The sequence below is a fragment of the Leguminivora glycinivorella genome, chromosome 27 (assembly GCF_023078275.1).
Source record: "Leguminivora glycinivorella isolate SPB_JAAS2020 chromosome 27, LegGlyc_1.1, whole genome shotgun sequence".
NCBI classification, from domain to species: Eukaryota; Metazoa; Arthropoda; class Insecta; order Lepidoptera; family Tortricidae; genus Leguminivora; species Leguminivora glycinivorella.
This window is the reverse complement of record NC_062997.1, coordinates 6,227,031-6,245,446: the sequence shown is the minus strand read 5'-3', so window position 1 is coordinate 6,245,446 and position 18,416 is coordinate 6,227,031. Positions and strand designations below refer to the sequence as shown.

The 18,416-nt window shown below is 38.2% G+C and overlaps 2 protein-coding genes across 6 annotated transcripts in view; one reads left to right on the top strand and one right to left on the bottom strand.

Moving 5' to 3' along the window:
- Nucleotides 1-1,886: 1,886 nt before the first annotated feature.
- On the bottom strand, nucleotides 1,887-16,766 carry LOC125240246. 4 transcript variants are annotated; one of them, XM_048148078.1, is made up of 7 exons: nucleotides 16,585-16,766; nucleotides 9,598-10,350; nucleotides 8,708-8,876; nucleotides 6,944-7,485; nucleotides 6,447-6,617; nucleotides 5,617-5,780; nucleotides 1,887-2,853 (listed from the first exon to the last, which is right to left on the bottom strand). In XM_048148078.1, the coding sequence occupies exons 2-7, from the start codon at nucleotides 10,138-10,140 to the stop codon at nucleotides 2,634-2,636; spliced, it is 1,809 nt and encodes a 602-aa protein (XP_048004035.1). In that variant the 5' UTR covers nucleotides 10,141-10,350; nucleotides 16,585-16,766; the 3' UTR covers nucleotides 1,887-2,633. The 4 variants fall into 4 exon arrangements, with proteins under 4 accessions (XP_048004035.1, XP_048004034.1, XP_048004033.1 ...); XM_048148077.1 differs by lacking the exon at nucleotides 16,585-16,766 and adding an exon at nucleotides 12,292-12,339; XM_048148076.1 differs by lacking the exon at nucleotides 16,585-16,766 and adding an exon at nucleotides 10,512-10,661.
- The window catches only part of LOC125240245 (juvenile hormone esterase-like), a 56,526-nt gene continuing 50,738 nt past the window's right edge, over nucleotides 12,629-18,416 (top strand). The window contains exon 1 of one of the 2 annotated variants that reach the window (XM_048148072.1): nucleotides 12,629-12,761. The gene's annotated coding sequence lies outside the window, so the exon portion shown is untranslated. The remainder of the gene's footprint in view (nucleotides 12,762-18,416) is intronic. The other variant, XM_048148071.1, reaches the window with a different exon arrangement.

The window sequence follows — 18,416 nt, the reverse complement described above, 5'->3', positions numbered from 1 at the left end:
CTACTGGAAGCAGTGATCAACGCATTTTTTGCGTTGTAGTTTCCTCGCTATAGTGAGGGGAAAAGTTTTGTGTTACACTCGGGTGCAAATGTATTTTACTTCTCGTGTGTTAAAAAACTCGCAAGTTCAGGATTCTATTCTCGAACCACTCGCTTCGCTCGTGGTTCAACTATAGAATCCTTTCACTTGCTCGTTTTTCAATTCCACACTCGGCGTTAAAATACAACTTTGCCCCCTTGTATAACAAATAACTATTAAATGTATCTACAATGTTCATTTTTTAATCTGATGATTATAATTTTTTTTAATTGAATTTTTAATTTTCTGTGCAGCTCTACTCGGCTTTTAACTCTACACTCAATAAAATAATTGCTAGCTACCATCATAAATCAGTTCGGGAAGTGGCTCTTGTTCAAACCGATCTTGACCGTCTTGGTATATATTGTAGAGATAACAAATTAGATCTTAACCCTTCCAAATGTCATGTAGTTACTTTCTCTCGTCAGCGATCATTGATTATGTCTGTTTATGCCTTAAATAATCAAAATTTATTGAGAGTATCTTTCCTAAAGGATCTAGGCGTAGTTCATGATTCTAAGTTACTATTTGATTCTCACGTGGACAGCATCGTGAAGAGCGCTACCAAGTCCCTTGGGTTCATAATGCGCAGCTCTTCTGAATTTAAACAAGCTAAGACGTTGAAAATCCTATATTGTTCATTCGTACGAAGCAAACTTGAGTACGCATCCCAGGTCTGGAACCCCTGTTACAATATTTATATAGACAGGATCGAGCGGATACAGAGAAAATTTATTAAGTTTTTATGTTTTAAATTAAGTACTCCTTATAACTCATCTCAGTATGTTAGTGTATGCAAAAAACACCATATGTTGCCTTTGTATCACCGTCGGGAAATCGCTGACACTACTTATTTCCTAAAAATCACTAGCGGCAGCGTTGATTGCCCTGATCTGCTTGGTAGTATTATGTTCAACACTCCCAATAGGGTTAAAAGGTACAATCCACCTATTTCGATTCCCTTTGCGTCCTCGAACTACAGACGTAACAGTTTCCTCGTTCGCGCAGCTAGAACACTTAACAGGCTATCTAGAGAGCACGATATTGACGTATTTAATGCAAATACCCAGGCTATACGGCGTAATTTAACTCTTAAATTCTTTATGTGAGCTTGCCTTTTAATTTTTATTTTTTGTTTTCTTTTCTATTTCGTATGCGTGATGATTTTTCTTCTTTTTAATCTTCCCGGTTTTTTCTTTTGTTTCGCATCTGTATTAACATTAGATTTATGTACTTGTCTAGTCTAAGCATATTTGTATACCTACTTGTAATACCTAATACCTAGTGAAGTTAATTTCTATAAGATTTCTATCGGTGAGAACCTGTAATTGGCCTCTTGTTTCTATTGTTTCTGTTAACATGTTTCATGTGCTGTTGGTTTTCCAATAAATAAATAATAAAATAATAAAATAATAATAATAAACCTTCAAACTGTTTAATTGTGTATGTTACTGCAACGACATAAGGTTTACCAATAGACAGCTATGTCACTGTAAAGCACTTTAACCTGTGTCACAGTAAACTTCAAATTGGACAGGTGACGCAGTAAGCAAATTTAAACCTAACATTCAAAATGACAAGGTTGTAATTAGGTACGAGTTCAATTTGTTATGACTTATGATAAACTTTAAAATTAAACTGACGCACAACGTCTATCTCGTAGCGGAAAAAATAATCGTCCAAGTAACCAGCCAGTATTAAAATACCCTTAAATACTGAAAAAGGTATACAACCTCTAACAATATGATATGCACAATGTTGTATTACGAATTTGTAGAATGGGCACGTAAACAATAACTAATAATACAAATTAAAACAAAAAATATTACCCCCATCAAGATATAGCTCAATCGATTCTACTGTCGATTCTGAACAAACAGTTTTCAGGTTTTTAGTGTTAAGTGAAACACGGTGTATATATGTCGTCTATAGACGACAATGGCGTCCAAATCCCTTAGGGTGTGTTACATAAAGTAGTATTAGGCACAAATATATTTTCTCCAAAAAGACCAGCTTGTCTGACAGAGGAGCATATTTATAGAGGAGTCTTAGGTGTTTTCTGTATATTAGCGCTACAGTACGTATAATAAAGATAATTACAGCGTTACTATATGTCGTCTATAGGTGACAGTGGCGTCCAAAACCCTCAAGAGGTGTTACATAAAGTAGTATTCGGCACAAATAAGATCTTTACTCCTAATAGACCAGCTTGTCTGACAGAAGAGTATATCTGAAGGGAAGTCTTGGGTGTTTTCTGTTTCTTAGCGCTACAGTATGTCTAATAAAGATATCTAGAGCGTTACTATAAGTCGTCTATACACGACAGTGGCGTCCAAAACCCTCAAGGGGTGTTACACAAAGTAGTATTAGGCACAAATAGTACTTTTTCCCCTAAAAGACCAGCTTGTCTCACGGAAGGGCATATTTGTAGAGTAGTTTAGGTGTTTTCTGGTAGCGGAGTGTTTTCATCTTGGCACTCCAGTGGATCTAATAGGAAGATAACTATATAAGCGTTACTATATGTCGTCTATAGGTGACAATGGCGTCCAAAAACCTCAAGGGGTGTTACACAAAGTAGTATTAGGCACAAATAGGACTTTTTCCCCTAAAAGACCAGCTTGTCTGACGGAGGAACAGATTTGTAGAGGAGTTTTAGGTGTCTTCTGGTAGCGTGGCGTTTTCTGTACCTTGGCGCTCCAATGGGAGCTAAGGCGGGCGCTGCGTCGGACGGGCGTCATAATGTGAGTGGGTTGGTCAGACTGGTTGGATTGGCGTCTGAAAAGTTGCAAAATATAGGTTATTATTAGGGTTCGCCACACGCCAACGCTTTCGTAATACCATATACAAAGACATTTACACATTTACTTCGACAGTAATTCTCTATAATACTCGATCCTCTTTGTATGTATGTATGTATGTATAAGCTTTATCTAAATATATAAAAGAAGAAGCTGACTGACTGACATATCAACGCACAGCCAAAACCGCTGGTCCTAGAGATTTCAAATTTGGCATGTAGGTTCCTTATATAGTGTAAAGGAGCACTAAGAAAGGATTTTCCAAAATTCACCTCCTAAGGGGGTCAAATGGGGGTTCAAAGTTTGTATGGGGAAACAAGATTAGTTTGACTATTTTATACGAAACTTCACAGGAAGATTCCTTAAGACATATGACTGAATACGTGTTTCAGGTTTTTTGAAAATTTAACCCCTAAAAGGGTAAAAAGGGGGTGATAAAGTAAAAAAATCAATATGGGTATCGTTTTTATGGTTTATCGGGTCGCTGATCACGATAAATACAACGTTTTTAAAATCTAACGAGGCGGAAGTGAAATACCTTCTCCCCTGCTGTGGTGCAATGGGGTTTAAATATCAAAAAAATATATAAAAGAAGATATTGACTGACTGACTGACATATCAATGCACAGCCGAAACCGCTGGTCCTAGAGATGTCAAATTTGGCACGTAGGTTCCTCATATAGTGTAGAGGAGCACTAAGAATGGATTTTTCGAAATTCGCCTCCTAAGGGGGTCAAATGGGGGTTCAAAGTTTGTATGGGGTAACAATGTTAGTTTCACTGTTTTATTCGAAACTTCACAGGAGGGATCCTAAAAACATATGACTAAAGACGTGTTTCAGGTTTTTTGAAAATTTAACCTCTAAAAGGGTGAAAAGGGGGTGATAAAGTCAAAAAACTAATATGGGTATCGTTTTTACGGTTTATTGGGTCGCTGATCACGATAAATACAACGTTTTTAAAATCTAATGAGGTGGAAAAGAAATTTTCTCCCCTGTTGTTGTGCAATGGGGTTAAAATATCCAAAATAGCCATAAGTATAGGTTTAGTTTTTATCTTTACTTCTGGTTCAAGAGATTTCAAATTGACACGGAAGTTCCAGGAGAACTAAGAAAGGATTTTTCAAAGTTCACCTCCTATTAGCATGATAATTTGACAGGGGCAAGGACAGGGACAGGGACAGGGACAGGGACGGGACGGGACGGGATAGGGTTAGGGATAGGGATAGGGATAGGGAAGGGATAGGGATAGGGATAGGGATAGGGATAGGGAGAGGGATAGGGATAGGGAGAGGGATAGGGATAGGGATAGGGAGAGGGAGAGGGAGAGGGATAGGGATAGGGATAGGGATAGGGATAGGGATAGGGATAGGGATAGGGATAGGGATAGGGATAGGGATAGGGATAAGGGACGGGGACGGGGACGGGGACGGGGACGGGGACAAGGATAGAGATAGGGACAGGGATAAGAATAGGGATTGGGGTCGGAATAATCGGTCGGCAATCGATATCTAGGCAGTGTAAAATGCAGGTGGCTCAGTGGGAAGGGATTAGTAAGTAGGCATCGGCGAGTATCCTGCATCTGTAGACTGTAATAACTATTACATTCAATGTGCTGTAAGAAGATCGTTGTTTGCTTGCCTTTTATATGTTTACGTTTGCAATAAGTATAAGCAAAATGGAAAAAATTGTAAGCGATAATGCAAGAAAGTACTTTTTACCCTACCGACCATAGCGTCGAGATACTGGCTATGTGGGTTGTATGAAGTTTCCCCAGTATAAATATTCATATAGGTAAAATACATACATATTCGTACCTACTACCTACGCTGTGGTCGCTGTGTAACAATTCTACAATCATTGCAAGAATTTCTTTTAAAACAATAGTAATATGTGTAAGGTACAGTCGGCCAAAAAAGTGGTTTACCACTTTTCGATCAATAGAGTCGAAAAGTGGTAAACCACTTTCTTGGCTGACCGTACAGCAAATAGATCAGTTACAATGGCAGTCGAGAATTGCCCCGCTTTACCTTAATCGAAATAATCGCGGACAGATGTACCTACTTACAAAGAAACCTACGGATCCAAATGAAAATCTTATTTTTTGTAAACGTTTCAATAAGAATACTTTTATTACGCGGGCGAAGCCGCGGGTAAAAGCTAGTTGTACATAAAGAAAACAAAAGAGACACAGTTACAGAGTCAGTAATATACAATGTAGGCGGACTTATCCCTTAATGGGATCTCTTCCAGTCAACCTTTGAGGAAATGAGTAGAAGCGAATTAACGATGAGTGACCAATTTAAAAATGTACAACCACTAAAATAATTAAATGCAAATTTTGTATACACTTGGTAACAAATATATACAATTACATGATACTTTGATATGGATTATGATTCTTACAGCTTAGCCTTATTAAGGTATGCAACATTAATAATTACAAAGACATATGTAACTCTGTATAGACGGATTAGGTCTAAGAAAAAAACGTAAGTTCAAAGCCATAGAGAAAAAGGTACGGTGGACTAGATGGCATTACACTTTTGAGGTACGCTCAGCTAGATGACGCTAATATTAATATTTGTAATTTTAACACATATCAAGCTAAGAATATAGGCCAAATTGTCAAAACTTAGGTTCAAAAGTTTCAAGCCTGTGTCAAGATGGCAGTCTATGCACTGTGATTACACATTTTACTTCGACAGTAACTCTCTTTTTGGTATGGATTATGATACTCACAGCTTAGCCTGCTGCACAGCGAACCTAATAATGGTGCTCTTGAAGACATTTTTCACGTCCACCAGCTTGGGGTCCACTCGCTCCCTCTTCCCACCGTTGGGACTGATCTTGAGTTGCATGAACTTGTCTAGGAGTTGGTCCAGGTTGGCATCTACTACTGAGTGCTGAAAAGTAGATATTATCGTGTTATAAAAATAAATAAATATATAAATAGAGAGATAGTTGTGTTCGTGCCGGTGAGTAAGGCTGCCAGAGCTCAACGAGGGTGCTGTGTGCTGATGACGGGAGGACTTAAGGAACTAACTTGTTCCGTCTATTGTCCTTTGAGTCGTCAGCAACCCGAACCCTCCTTAGAACTTGTGCACTCCTTTTTGCTGTGTACTTAACACAGCAAAAGGGAGTGTACAAGTTTCTAATGGGGTGGCAACGCGCATGTGACACTGATTGAGTTGCAGGCGTCCAAAGGTTACGGTGACCGCTTTACATCAGACGGGCCGTATGCTTGTTTGCCACCGACGTAGTATAAAAAAAAAAATTGGGGGGACACCTTACACAGATCAACTTAGCCCCAAACTAAGCAAAGCTTGTACTATGGGTGCTAAGCGACGATATACATAAATAGATAAATACATACTTATACATACAAAACATCCATGACTCAGGAATAAATATCTGTGCTCATCACACAAATAAATGCCCTTACCAGGATTCGAACCCAGGACCGCGGCTTAGCAGGCAGGGTGTAGTGTTATTTGGCTGCAGTCTTCTGCAAGGCTACCTAGCTAGATTTTGTATTTGTATTTGTTTGTATTCGTATTCTACTAGATTACCTGTGTCCCTTTAGCGATGGCTTCTTCCCAGCATTGTACAGAGGCGGGTAAGTCCCCGCGAGTCTCTTCCAGCGCCGCGCGGCACTCCCAGTAGGCGGCGAGAGACGTCGCGTGCGGGAAACGAGTGCGGATAGCGCGTAGCCAACGCGCGCATTGCTCCCAGTCGAAACCCTAGAAAATAAGGTGTTTTATAACCTAACCACAAAATTAAAATTTTGAAAAAACCCCCGACCGCGACATAGTAGACCGATTTTCATGAAACATGGCTAAGAACACTCCCGACTAACTCAGCTTTCAGACAAAAAAAACTAAATCCAAATCGGTTCATCCGTTCGGGAGCTGCGATGCCACAGACAGACACACACACAGACTCGTTTTTGCGTCGGGGGTTGAAAACGTTAGAATGCTCCGACAATAGTTGATAGTGACTGTCCATATTTAAAAAAATATAAGTTCCTATCCTAGCCTAGATAAAAACCTTGAATAAACAGTCTTACCTCACGCAACAACTCCGTAAGATCATTCAGCGCTCCAAGCAACACATCATCGACCTGATCATCAGAATTCAACGTAGTATCATGATCGCTATCATTCAAACACACACTGTCGCTCACATAGCTGACTCGGCCTCTCCAGTTCGTATTATCAACGGACTCATTCATGCAATCCGTGTACGAATCATTATCGCTATCATGTTCTAATTCTATGTTCTCCTTATTTTCTTCATCAAACTCCTTCGCTTTAATTAACAATGACTCCTTTTCTTCATCGGTCTTAATGAATAGTGGTTTCAATGGTTTCTCAGCGAGATGATGTATCCCAAAGCACTGTAAATGATGGTATGACTGTATGGATTTTCCTCGGGATTGCAGCCATTTTTGCAGGCGGTTCTGTAGTTCGACGGGACGAGGAGTGAAGGAGATTGGTGTTTGGAGGCGAACTCGCTTGCGTTCACTCTTGATGGCTGAGGTAACTGTGTCTTGTTTCACTTTATCATCTTCATTTGTTGTTGTTATGTCGATTTCATTCAGCTTTTCACCTGTATAGAATAGTTATTTGTTATACAAGGGGGCAAAGTTGTATTTTAACGCCGAGTGTGGAATTGAAAAACGAGCAAGTGAAAGGATTCTATAATTCAAGAATAGAATCCTGCACTTGCGTTTTTAGGGTTCCGTAGTCAACTAGGAACCCTTATAGTTTCGCCATGTCTGTCTGTCCGTCCGTCCGTCCGTCCGTCCGTCCGCGGATAATCTCAGTAACCGTAAGCACTAGAAAGCTGAAATTTGGTACCAATATGTATTTCAATCACGCCAACAAAGTGCAAAAATAAAAAATGGAAAAAAATGTTTTATTAGGGTACCCCCCCTACATGTAAAGTGGGGGCTGATATTTTTTTTCATTCCAACCCCAACGTGTGATATATTATTGGATAGGTATTTAAAAATGAATAAGGGTTTACTAAGATCGTTTTTTGATAATATTAATATTTTCGGAAATAATCGCTCCTAAAGAAAAAAAAAGTGCGTCCCCCCTCTAACTTTTGAACCATATGTTTCAAAAATATGAAAAAAATCACAAAAGTAGAACTTTATAAAGACTTTCTAGGAAAATTGTTTTGAACTTGATAGCTTCAGTAGTTTTTGAGAAAAATACGAATAACTACGGAACCCTACACTGAGTGTGGCCCGACACGCTCTTGGCCGGTTTTTTTTAACACACGTGTATATAAGTATGTATTTATCTATTTAAGTATGTATATCGTCGCTTAGCACCCATAGTTTTGCTTAGTTTGGGGCTAATCTGTGTGAGGTGTCCCCAATATTTATTTATTTATTTTCAAATAGGGTAGGCAGGGCACATGAAAGAGTTGTAACTCCAGAAAATGCAAGTTATTTGTAATGACATCTAGCGCGTCAAATAGCGTAAATTATCAGTACCACTACTCGACACTAGGTGTCAACAGTGTCGCGTCTACCAAAAATGAAATATTAAAACGGTTTACAACTTATATTACAAGCAGAAGTAATTGAAAACAGAGTACTGATTAATATTATTGTAATATTACCTAAAAATAGTTGAGCATTAAACTTTTTGTTCGTCGCGACACCTATTGACAAGTAGCAGTACTGATAATTTACGCTAATTGACGCCAGATGTCACTACAAATAGGTAACTTGCATTTACTGAATTGATGTATGGAGTTACAACTCTTTCTTTCCTTACAAACTTATTCCTCTATGAAAGAAATCCAGCTTTCATACCAATAGATGACCACTTCTGGAAACAGTTGCCCAGCTCCTTCTTGCTGATCCATTTCAGGTGCACCGCGGAGATGGACCTGCGCACCGGCTCCTTCGTCACAGGCTTGGCGAAGTTGGGGCCAAATATTGTGTGCCGCTTGCTCGATATCAAGCTCCCTTGTTGCATTATCTGGGCAAATACATACATATGTAAACAACAAACAAACAATACATTTATTTTCAAAATCCGGATCGTACCTGGGGGCCGATTTTTGAGTCTCACTGTCACTAAAATACCGTTGAAAAACGGTGAATTGCCTATTATTTTCAGTGACAATTTTCTGAATTCGAACTGAGACTCAAAAATCGGCCCCCTGGTCCAACAGATCTCATTGGCTATTCAGCATGGTAACACGGCCGGTGTGATGGGGACATTTGAACCCGGGTACGATTCGGGGACGGTTTCATTTAGCTTAAAGTTATTATTTTATATATGACGAAGCCTGTTGCGGATATCATCATTGGTTTGTTTGACGAAGCATGTTGTTGATTTGGTTTTGTGGCCACATGACGAAGCCTGCGTTGAGGATGAATTTTCACATGGGTGTAGTGTTAAGTCCTGTTTTATTTTAATGTTGGAATTATTTGAACCTAATAAATTAATCTTAACCAAATCAACATTATTTTTTTTTTTTTTTTTTATTTTACTTAAACGCCACTAACTACATATTATAATATTTTAAAAAGGGATCCCGCCTTCACCACTGGTGGTGCTCGTCATTTTTTCTTTAATATATGACATCTTATTTCGATTTTTAATCTGAAATCATGTCATATATAACTTCTTTTTGCAATGTAAAATTTCTTTAAAGTTTGCAATGGATAAAAAAGCCTAGATACAAAAAACTTACCTTTTGTAAAAATATCGGGTCCCTTTGAAGCCTATCGGCATCACTCAATTCAGTCTTTTGTACAGTTTTAGGCTTGTAAAGTCGGTCAAACACAGACTCTCTGATTTTCGTCACACTGAGTGGCCGCATCGGTATCAAACTTTTTCTAGAAGAGTCTAAAGCCCTTTCAGATATTTTGGATTGGTTCATAGGTGCCATACTCTTTCTGGCAGTCTTTTGTTTCTCAAATGGCTGATTCACCGGTAACATGCTTTTTCTAGTAAAATCTTTTTTCTCAGGCATCTTTATCTGGTGATCTTTTAATTGACTGCCAGTTTTGAGAGGGGCCATTGTTTTTCTTACATTTGGGACAGATTTCACTCCATTCACTGGCAGTTTGATAGAGTTGGCTATAATTTTATTACTGCTAACAAAATCCTTTTTGACAATATTTTTAATGGGAACCGTAGTTTTAGTCACCATTTTGGAGTCTTTTACTTCCGTTTTCGTAGTGACGCTTTTCATAACTGGTTTAATCTCTGCAGTTGGTTTCTTTTGAGGCATCGGAGCCGTTAAGGGTCTTTTGTCGTTATTGATAAAATTCTTTTTGACCTCTTTAATATTGATCGGACATTTAAGGCTGCTCTTTGATAGACCATTTCTGGGTTTAATAGAACTGTTAAGGGTTTTATTAGCAAGGGAAGCGGTCGATGGCGCCTTGGAAAGACTTTGTGGCTCATTTTTATTGTATTTCTTGAGGTTCAACTCTCGAAGCTGAAAGTAGGATAAAATAGTAAAGCAATGAAATTGTTTAATAGTTTAGTAGATTTGACCTTAGAGGATTTCTTAAAATAATGAAAAGCTGATGAACCTAATTAGAATTTTTAGTCTAAAAACAAATGCGTCTCAATGAATGATAATAAAATATGGGATACCTTATCGATTCTCGCTTTTTCTCTAGCGATGCGCTCTTGGCGAGCCTTATTTAATCGTTCCTCGACAGATTCCATGATTAAAAAACACAAGCACTTATTATACTAACAAAATCTAATACAAACAGGAACCAAACAACACAACACAACCGTTTTTCAACATTTGACGGTTGACGGTTAACCGCCGGTATTCGAAAATCTTTGAATTTTTTGGTAGGATTGTTTGAGCTATTGTTATAAGCGCGCCAAAGGGCTTCATGCGTCAACTGTATAATAGTGCCATGAAATAAGTACCCTATAAAATAAAAGTAATACAAGCGTGACTTGTGAGTTGTGAATTGTCCTGTAACATAATTTGATGAAACAGTCGTATATATACTACTTTAAATACCAAGAGCACTTTTAAAAATGACGTCAAAAAAGGAAGAACTTTTAAAAAGATTTAAAGAAGAAAGAATCGCAAGAGAAAAGGCCAGAATACAAATGGTAAGTTCTTTTTATTAACACAGCGAGGCACATCGCGAGGAAATGTGCTCTGCTCAAACGGCAAACGACCCATGATGACGTAGCCTAGCCCGAAGCAGATTGCTCGGCGGAGCAAAATAGCAAAATGCACGCATTGCGTCGACTCAGGCACGCTTACATAGCACGGTTATCGTATGAGGAAATTGTCTCACGACGCGCCTCGCTCTGTGTGGACGTGGACCCGGCTATAAGTTTCAATTGGTTCCATTGTCATACTTAATACTTTTATGACTATTAATAAAAACATTGTTTACAGTTACATGATATGAATCGAAGAAAATACAATAGGAATGATGAGGACGCTTGGATATTTCATTCTAAATCTAACACATCTTTAAATATATCAAACAACAAGCCACAAGACAAGCCTTCTTGAGCTTACCGTGAGCCTCAGTCAATCTGTGTAAGAATGTCCTATAGGTAATATTTATTATTTATTTATTATTTATTATTATTTAAATCAATCAAATGAGAAATCGCCAGTGAAGAACGTTGCTTTCAGAAATGGTCCAAATTTTGCAAGGGGTATAAAGAATCCAATCAAGAATGCTAAATTTCAGAAACGCTGTAGCTTAACTAGCTTTGGTGAAAATTCACTAAATGTATCAGCACCCGTCTGCAGTAACACGACTTTGTTAGGTGAATTTAATCCGAAAAGAAGAAGCATGCATAATTCCACAACTGCTGGCCAGAATGAATCAATCGAATATAGCTCACCAACATCAACAATGAATTTAAATTAAGTAAGTTTGAAGTAAAACAAAACTATGTAAAAAAATAAATATCTCTATCTCTATCTATCTCTATGTATGACGAAATTCTATGAATAGATTGACTGCTTTGTCTATATTGGTATAAGTTATCATAAGTTAATTTTCATTATAGAAAAAGTAAAGTTTAACAATAATATAATTTATAAATGTGAAACGAAATGTCTGATTAATTAATTATATGTATATGTATTATGTAGCCAAATAAGTAAAGCTGGATCTTAATATTATTTGATTATTTTGATTTAATAAAGTTATTGACTCTATAAATTTCTCAAAGTTGTTTTACTTTAATTTTTACTGTTAATGAGGGTAGCTTATTAAAACTTACCACTTACCATTATATTGTGTGCATGATTTGGCTACAAAGAGCCTCAATTCGTTTTGTTTTTTTTATGTTCGTTAATTTAAGCTAACTTACAGTCTCTTAAAAGCTTTAATTTACAATTGTAATAAAATAAATAATTAAAAAAAAATACACAACTTACCTTTTAAATCAGTTTAAAATGTGTCTGAAATAGCTCGACCTCGTTTTTTACTTATGTCATTTTAAATCCGTTTCCCCGTTTTACTCGGCTGGCTGAATGCGCCAGGAGCGCGATGCCATTAAAAAAAAAAAAAAAAAATGTTGAAGTCAATCGACATTTGTTTTAATTTTGACGATTTATTATTAGGAAAATGAACAGTTTCTTATTGAATATTTATTATTTTGTTAAATCAATTAATATTAACGCTTAGTATCATAAAATAATACTTCAAATAAATATGATCATCTTTATTGACACTGGAAACACTTCTGACACAATCACCAACCGAGCGATTGATAAACACCGTTGCGTTGGCAGTACCGCAAGTGCTAATGCCCGGTCGGTCACGAGTCCGCCAGACATTCTGCTTTTAAATACATGTGTTATCAGAACTAGTGAAGGATTATTTAGTGCAACGAAATAAAACAAACGTAAGTACTTCTCTTATTTTCATTATATATCAAGCTTTTCGTTTAACATTTCAGCTACACGGCATTTTAAAAAGTTGTCGGCCTATTAAAAAGTAAAAAAGTTGCTACGCCGGCCGCGCGAATTCACCGATAGTGAGATTTTTGCAAACAGGTTTTCGATAGTCTTTGTTAAAACTTTAAGGTTTTTACATGGAACCGTTTAATTTTAAGTGTAATAAGATTTTATTTTATGAGAGGTTTATTTCAATTAAAAGTTTACACACGGAATAAGATTGTGGGTAGTTAAATTATATTAGTTTACTGTGAGTAAACGAAGAGTAAACATTGTTTCTTGGAAAAAAGATAGGTAATTGCGAACTAAACTAACATTAAATTTTCATAACTTATTTTATTACTTCTACGTGCATGATGTCGTAGTTTTTATAAGTCTTTGCCAGTTTTGCTTCTTTACATGACATAAATAATTAAAACAGTTATTTTTTTGCGAAAATACCTACCTATAATTTTATATACCTTGTGTATTTAATACCTTGACTGAACTGTACCGATACTGATACAGTATATATTTGTTTAATAAAACTTATAGTCTTACTAAAAATTTAAATTTTGAAAAAAACTCCGACCGCGACATAGCAGACCGATTTTCATGAAACTTGGCTAAGAACACTCCCGACTAACTCAGTTTTCAGACAAAAAAGAACGAAATCTAAATCGGTTCATCCGTTCGGGAGCTACGATGCCACAGACAGACAGACAAACATACAGACAGACAGACAGACAGACTGTGGTTATGTGAATAACATATACATAAAAAAAAAAATACTTACATTGAAGACCTCACAAATGTCCATGTGGTTCAAAGTTTTCGGTTTTGTCATGTATTTGAATTTTGATGGCGACTATAAACAACTACTCGTAACTACTTAGGTACGTAATTCCTAATCTAATAAGTAGTTAACGACTTTCAACTCATTTCTTATCGCATCTGAGTATTGTAAGGTTGCAGGGAAATTAGCATATCTTAAGGAATGGCATTAAAAATAACAACTGTTAGCATAATGACTCATTATTATACCTAAATATGTGAGTGTGTTTAGTAAAACGTGACACATTTACTTGTATATTTATATGAATAACCTAACCACAAAATAAAAATTTTGTAAAACCCCCGACCGCGACACAGTAGACCGATTTTCATGAAACATGGCTAGGAACACGCCCGACTAACTCAGCTTTCAGACAAAAAAAAACTAAATCTAAATCGGTTCATCCGTTCGGGAGCTATGATGCCACAGACAGACACACGCACAGACAGACAGACAGACAAACAGACAGACACGTCAAACTTATAACACCCCGTCGTTTTTGCGTCGGGGGTTAATAAACTGACAAAGCGGCTATATAGCAATCGACAAAGTGGGACGTTTTGCCGTGCACACTCACATATTTTCTGGCACAAACGTCAACAAAACTCAAAATTAAAATTTTGAAGAAAATCCCTGACCGTGACATAATGGACCGATTTTCATGAAACATGGCTAAGAACACTCCCGAGTAATTCAGCTTTCAAACAACAAAAAAAATCGGCCCATCTGTTCAGGAGCTACACAGACCAACGATGCCATAGACAGACACACACACAGACAGACAAACACGTCAAACTTATAACACCCCGTCGTTTTTGCGTCGGGGGTTAAACATGAGCATGACACGTCAAACTAATAAAACCCCGTCGTTGTTGCGTCGGGGGTTAAAAACACCCATGACTCAACAAATATCTCTCCGGGATTCGAACCCAGGACCACGGCTTAGCAGGCAATCACTACCCACTAGGCCAGACCAGACCGGTCAGACCACGCCAGTATAAAACATATTCAATGACTCATAGAGGACACGTTAGCCATTGTTTTATGAAAATCACAAAATACAGAAGCCATTGTCTCTTACGATTGGTTATACAATCGGTTAATTATGCATTCAATTTCATAAATAAATAATATTCTTATCAAACATGCGTAGGAAGTATCATCAATTATTTTTACGTGCTTCCGAAAGCCAAACAAAATCATCATCCTCATCCTCCTTGCGTTATCCCGGCATTTGCCACGGCTCATGGGAGCCTGGGGTCCGCTTTGACAACTAATCCCAAGAGTTGGCGTAGGCACTAGTTTTTAACCGACTTCAAAAAAGGAGGAGGTTCTCAATTCGACTGAATGTTTTTTTTTTTTTTTTATTTTTTTGTATGTATGTTCCTCGATATCTCCGAGAATTGTGGACCGATTTTCAAATTTTTTTTTTGATCGAACGGGTATAACCCCGAGATGGTCCCATTGGCACCAAGTCAGGGTCTGATGATGGGATCCTGGAGAAATCGAGGGAACTCTTCAAATGTTATAGCCACATGTAATGTTTTTAGTGTATTTTTCAAAGGTAAACCAGTATTTACGCCTGATGGTAATAATTTTATGTGGCTGAGCTGATGATGGAAGGTCAACTCCTCAATGGTTAGGAGTTAAAGGATAATTCTTTCACTAGTGTACATATATTCGGACTGATACGTATAATATCAATAGGAACCACCAAAAATCAACAAATAAATAAACTTTTTTTACAAAAAATAAAACCGCCTTCAAAAATAAGCGCGTTACAAAACACGGAGAAACTAAAAAGCAAAAAATAATGAACCTTTGAATTCAGATTTCTTATCGTATTGCAATAATCTAAACATCCAAATTATAAACAAATCAATTATTTTTGGAGTCGGTGCCAGCCTGCATATGGTTGGGTGGGGCAAACAGGCAATAGCAAGGCGACGAACAGGTCTGGTACCGACTACAAAAATAATTGATTTGTTTATAATTTGGATGTTTAGATTATTGCAATACGATAAGAAATCTGAATTCAAAGGTTCATTATTTTTTGCTTTTTAGTTTCTCCGTGTTTTGTAACGCGCTTATTTTTGAAGGCGGTTTTATTTTTTGTAAAAAAAGTTTTTACGAAAGCGACTGCCATCCGACCTTCCAACCCGAAGGGTAACTAGGCCTTATTGGAATTAGTCCGGTTTCTTCACGATGTTTTCCTTCACCGAAAAGCGACTGGCAAATATCAAATGACATTTCGCACATAAGTTCAGAAAAACTCATTGGTACGAGCCGTGTTCGAACCCGCGACGTAAGTCGCACGCTCTTACCGCTTAAAGCCAAACAAAACAACCACCTGATTTGGAATATTCCCGGATTGGAATTCCCTGCCGGCGCCAGTGGCAATATTTCCGAGCTCATATAACCCGGCAACCTCAAATCAAGGGTGAACAGGATATCTTCTGGGCGAGCTCCATCGTAGACCACGTCTTTGTGTTTGTCTGTCTGTCCGTAGCATCGTTGTTCTCGAACGGATGAACCGATTTAGATTTAGTTTTTGTTTGTATGAGAGCTGAGTTATTAGTCGCGGGAGTGTTCTTAGTTCTTAGCCATGTTTCATGAAAATCGGTCTACTTATGTCGCGGTCGGGGGTTTTTTAATTTTAATTTTGTGGTTAGGTTATTAAAAATGTCTTTAATGTTATTTTCAAGTATTTGTCTATCAGTTCCAATGTGTCACCGTCTGAGAATTAGTCTAATACCAGCGCCATTTTGTTGACGTCATATCTTATCATACAATGGGGTTTTAAAATGGGCGACCATTGTGCCTTATGGAACTCGGTTAGCACTTGGACCTCCCAGAGATTCAAATTACACATACAATCACATATGTTTATGAACGGACAAGAGGGGGCAAAATAGAAATACAAAAATCTGTCAAGGTGGTCAAAGACATGCACTAACCTTCTCTCCGGGAGTCAGGAACTGCAGGCAGGATTGGCTGGGGTCCACACTTCATCACGGAAGCACAACCGTTTTTGTACATGTCTTATAACAGTCTGTCAGGTGTCAACAACTAATTAGAGGGCCGCGCGGGCGGGGCGAGGCGCGAGGGGAGGGGAAACATATCTTTTAAATATATATGGTTAGGTAGGTAGAATTATAGGTAGAATTTTGAACAACATACACACATACAATCACGCCTGTATCCCATAAAGGGGTAGGCAGTGCACATGAACTACTCAAGTTTCAGTGCCACTCTTGGCAAAAAGGGGTTGAAAGAAAACGAAAATTGTCACATTGCAGTGACAGGTTGCCAGCCTCTCGCCTACGCCACAATTTAACCCGTATCCCACAGTCGACTTCTACGACACCCACGGGAAGAAAGGGGGTGGTGAAATTCTTAACCCGTCACCACACGGGAAATCCAAATTAAGAATATTAAATTAGAAAATTACTAGTGAGACTTGAACTCACGGCCTCTGGATCGCTAGCCCAGCGTTCTGCCATTTGAGCCATCAAGTCTACAAAACTACATACCTATAGGTAACGGCATGTAGTCGACAGTACATATTTTAACCCCTGACGCAATAACCTAACCACAAAATTAAAATTTTGAAAAAACCCCCGACCGCGACATAGTTGACCGATTTTCATGAAACATGGCTAAGAACACTCCCGACTAACTCAGCTTTCAGACAAAAAAAACTAAATCAAAATCGATTCATCCGTTCGTGAGCTACGATGCCACAGACAGACACACACACAGACAGACAAACAGACAGACAGACAGACACGTCAAACTTATAACACCCCGTCGTTTTTGCGTCGGGGGTTAAAAACGAAGGGGTGTTATAAGTTTGACGTGTCTGTCTGTCTGTGTGTGTGTGTCTGTCTGTGGCATCGTAGCTCCCGAACGGATGAACCGATTTAGATTTAGTTTTTTTTGTCTGAAAGCTGAGTTAGTCGAGAGTGTTCTTAGCCATGTTTCATGAAAATCGGTCTACTATGTCGCGGTCGGGGGTTTTTCAAAATTTTAATTTTGTGGTTAGGTTATCTTGGGGATCATCCACATATTACATCACAGCGTAAGGGGGAGGGGGGGGGGGTCATACTAACTGTGACATTTGACAATCCATGGATTTAACATGTTAAAGGGATACAAAAAAGCGTGACATAGGGGGGGAGGGGTACAAATAATCAAAATTCTGTTTGACGTAATCTGTGGACGGCCCCTAATGGTTCCGAGGTACGTTTTTAGGATTCCGCTTCCGTAAGTACAAAAAGGTACAAAATGTCAAAGGAACCCTCATGGTGCGAGTCTGTCCGTCTGTCTGTCACATTTCTAAATGTCTCGAGAACTACTTATGCTATCGATTTTTAACCCCCGACGCAAAAACGACGGGGTGTTATAAGTTTGACGTGTCTGTCTGTGTGTGTGTCTGTCTGTGGTATCGTAGCTCCCGAACGGATGAACCGATTTCGATTTAGTTTTTTTTGGTTTGAAAACTGAATTAGTCGGGAGTGTTCTTAGCCATGTTTCATGAAAATCGGTCTACTATGTCGCGGTCGGGGGTTTTATCAAAATTTTAATTTTGTGGTTAGGTTATCTTGCGGATCATCCACATATTACATCACAGCGTAAGGGGGAGGGGGGGGTCATACTAACTGTGACATTTGACAATCCATGGATTTAACATGTTAAAGGGATACAAAAAAGCGTGACATAGGGGGGGAGGGGTACAAATAATCAAAATTCTGTTTGACGTAATCTGTGGACGGCCCCTAATGGTTCC

Excerpts from the sequence above, each read along its gene's own strand:
- LOC125240246 (XM_048148076.1), bottom strand. The coding sequence starts at position 10,586 with ATGGAATCTGTCGAGGAACGATTAAATAAGGCTCGCCAAGAGCGCATC. Across the intron at positions 8,877-9,597 it reads ACCCGATATTTTTACAAAAG|ATAATGCAACAAGGGAGCTT; the intron begins GTAAGTTTTTTG and ends GTATTTGCCCAG. Across the intron at positions 2,854-5,616 it reads GCTGTGCAGCAGGCTAAGCT|ACGCCAATCCAACCAGTCTG; the intron begins GTGAGTATCATA and ends GCAACTTTTCAG.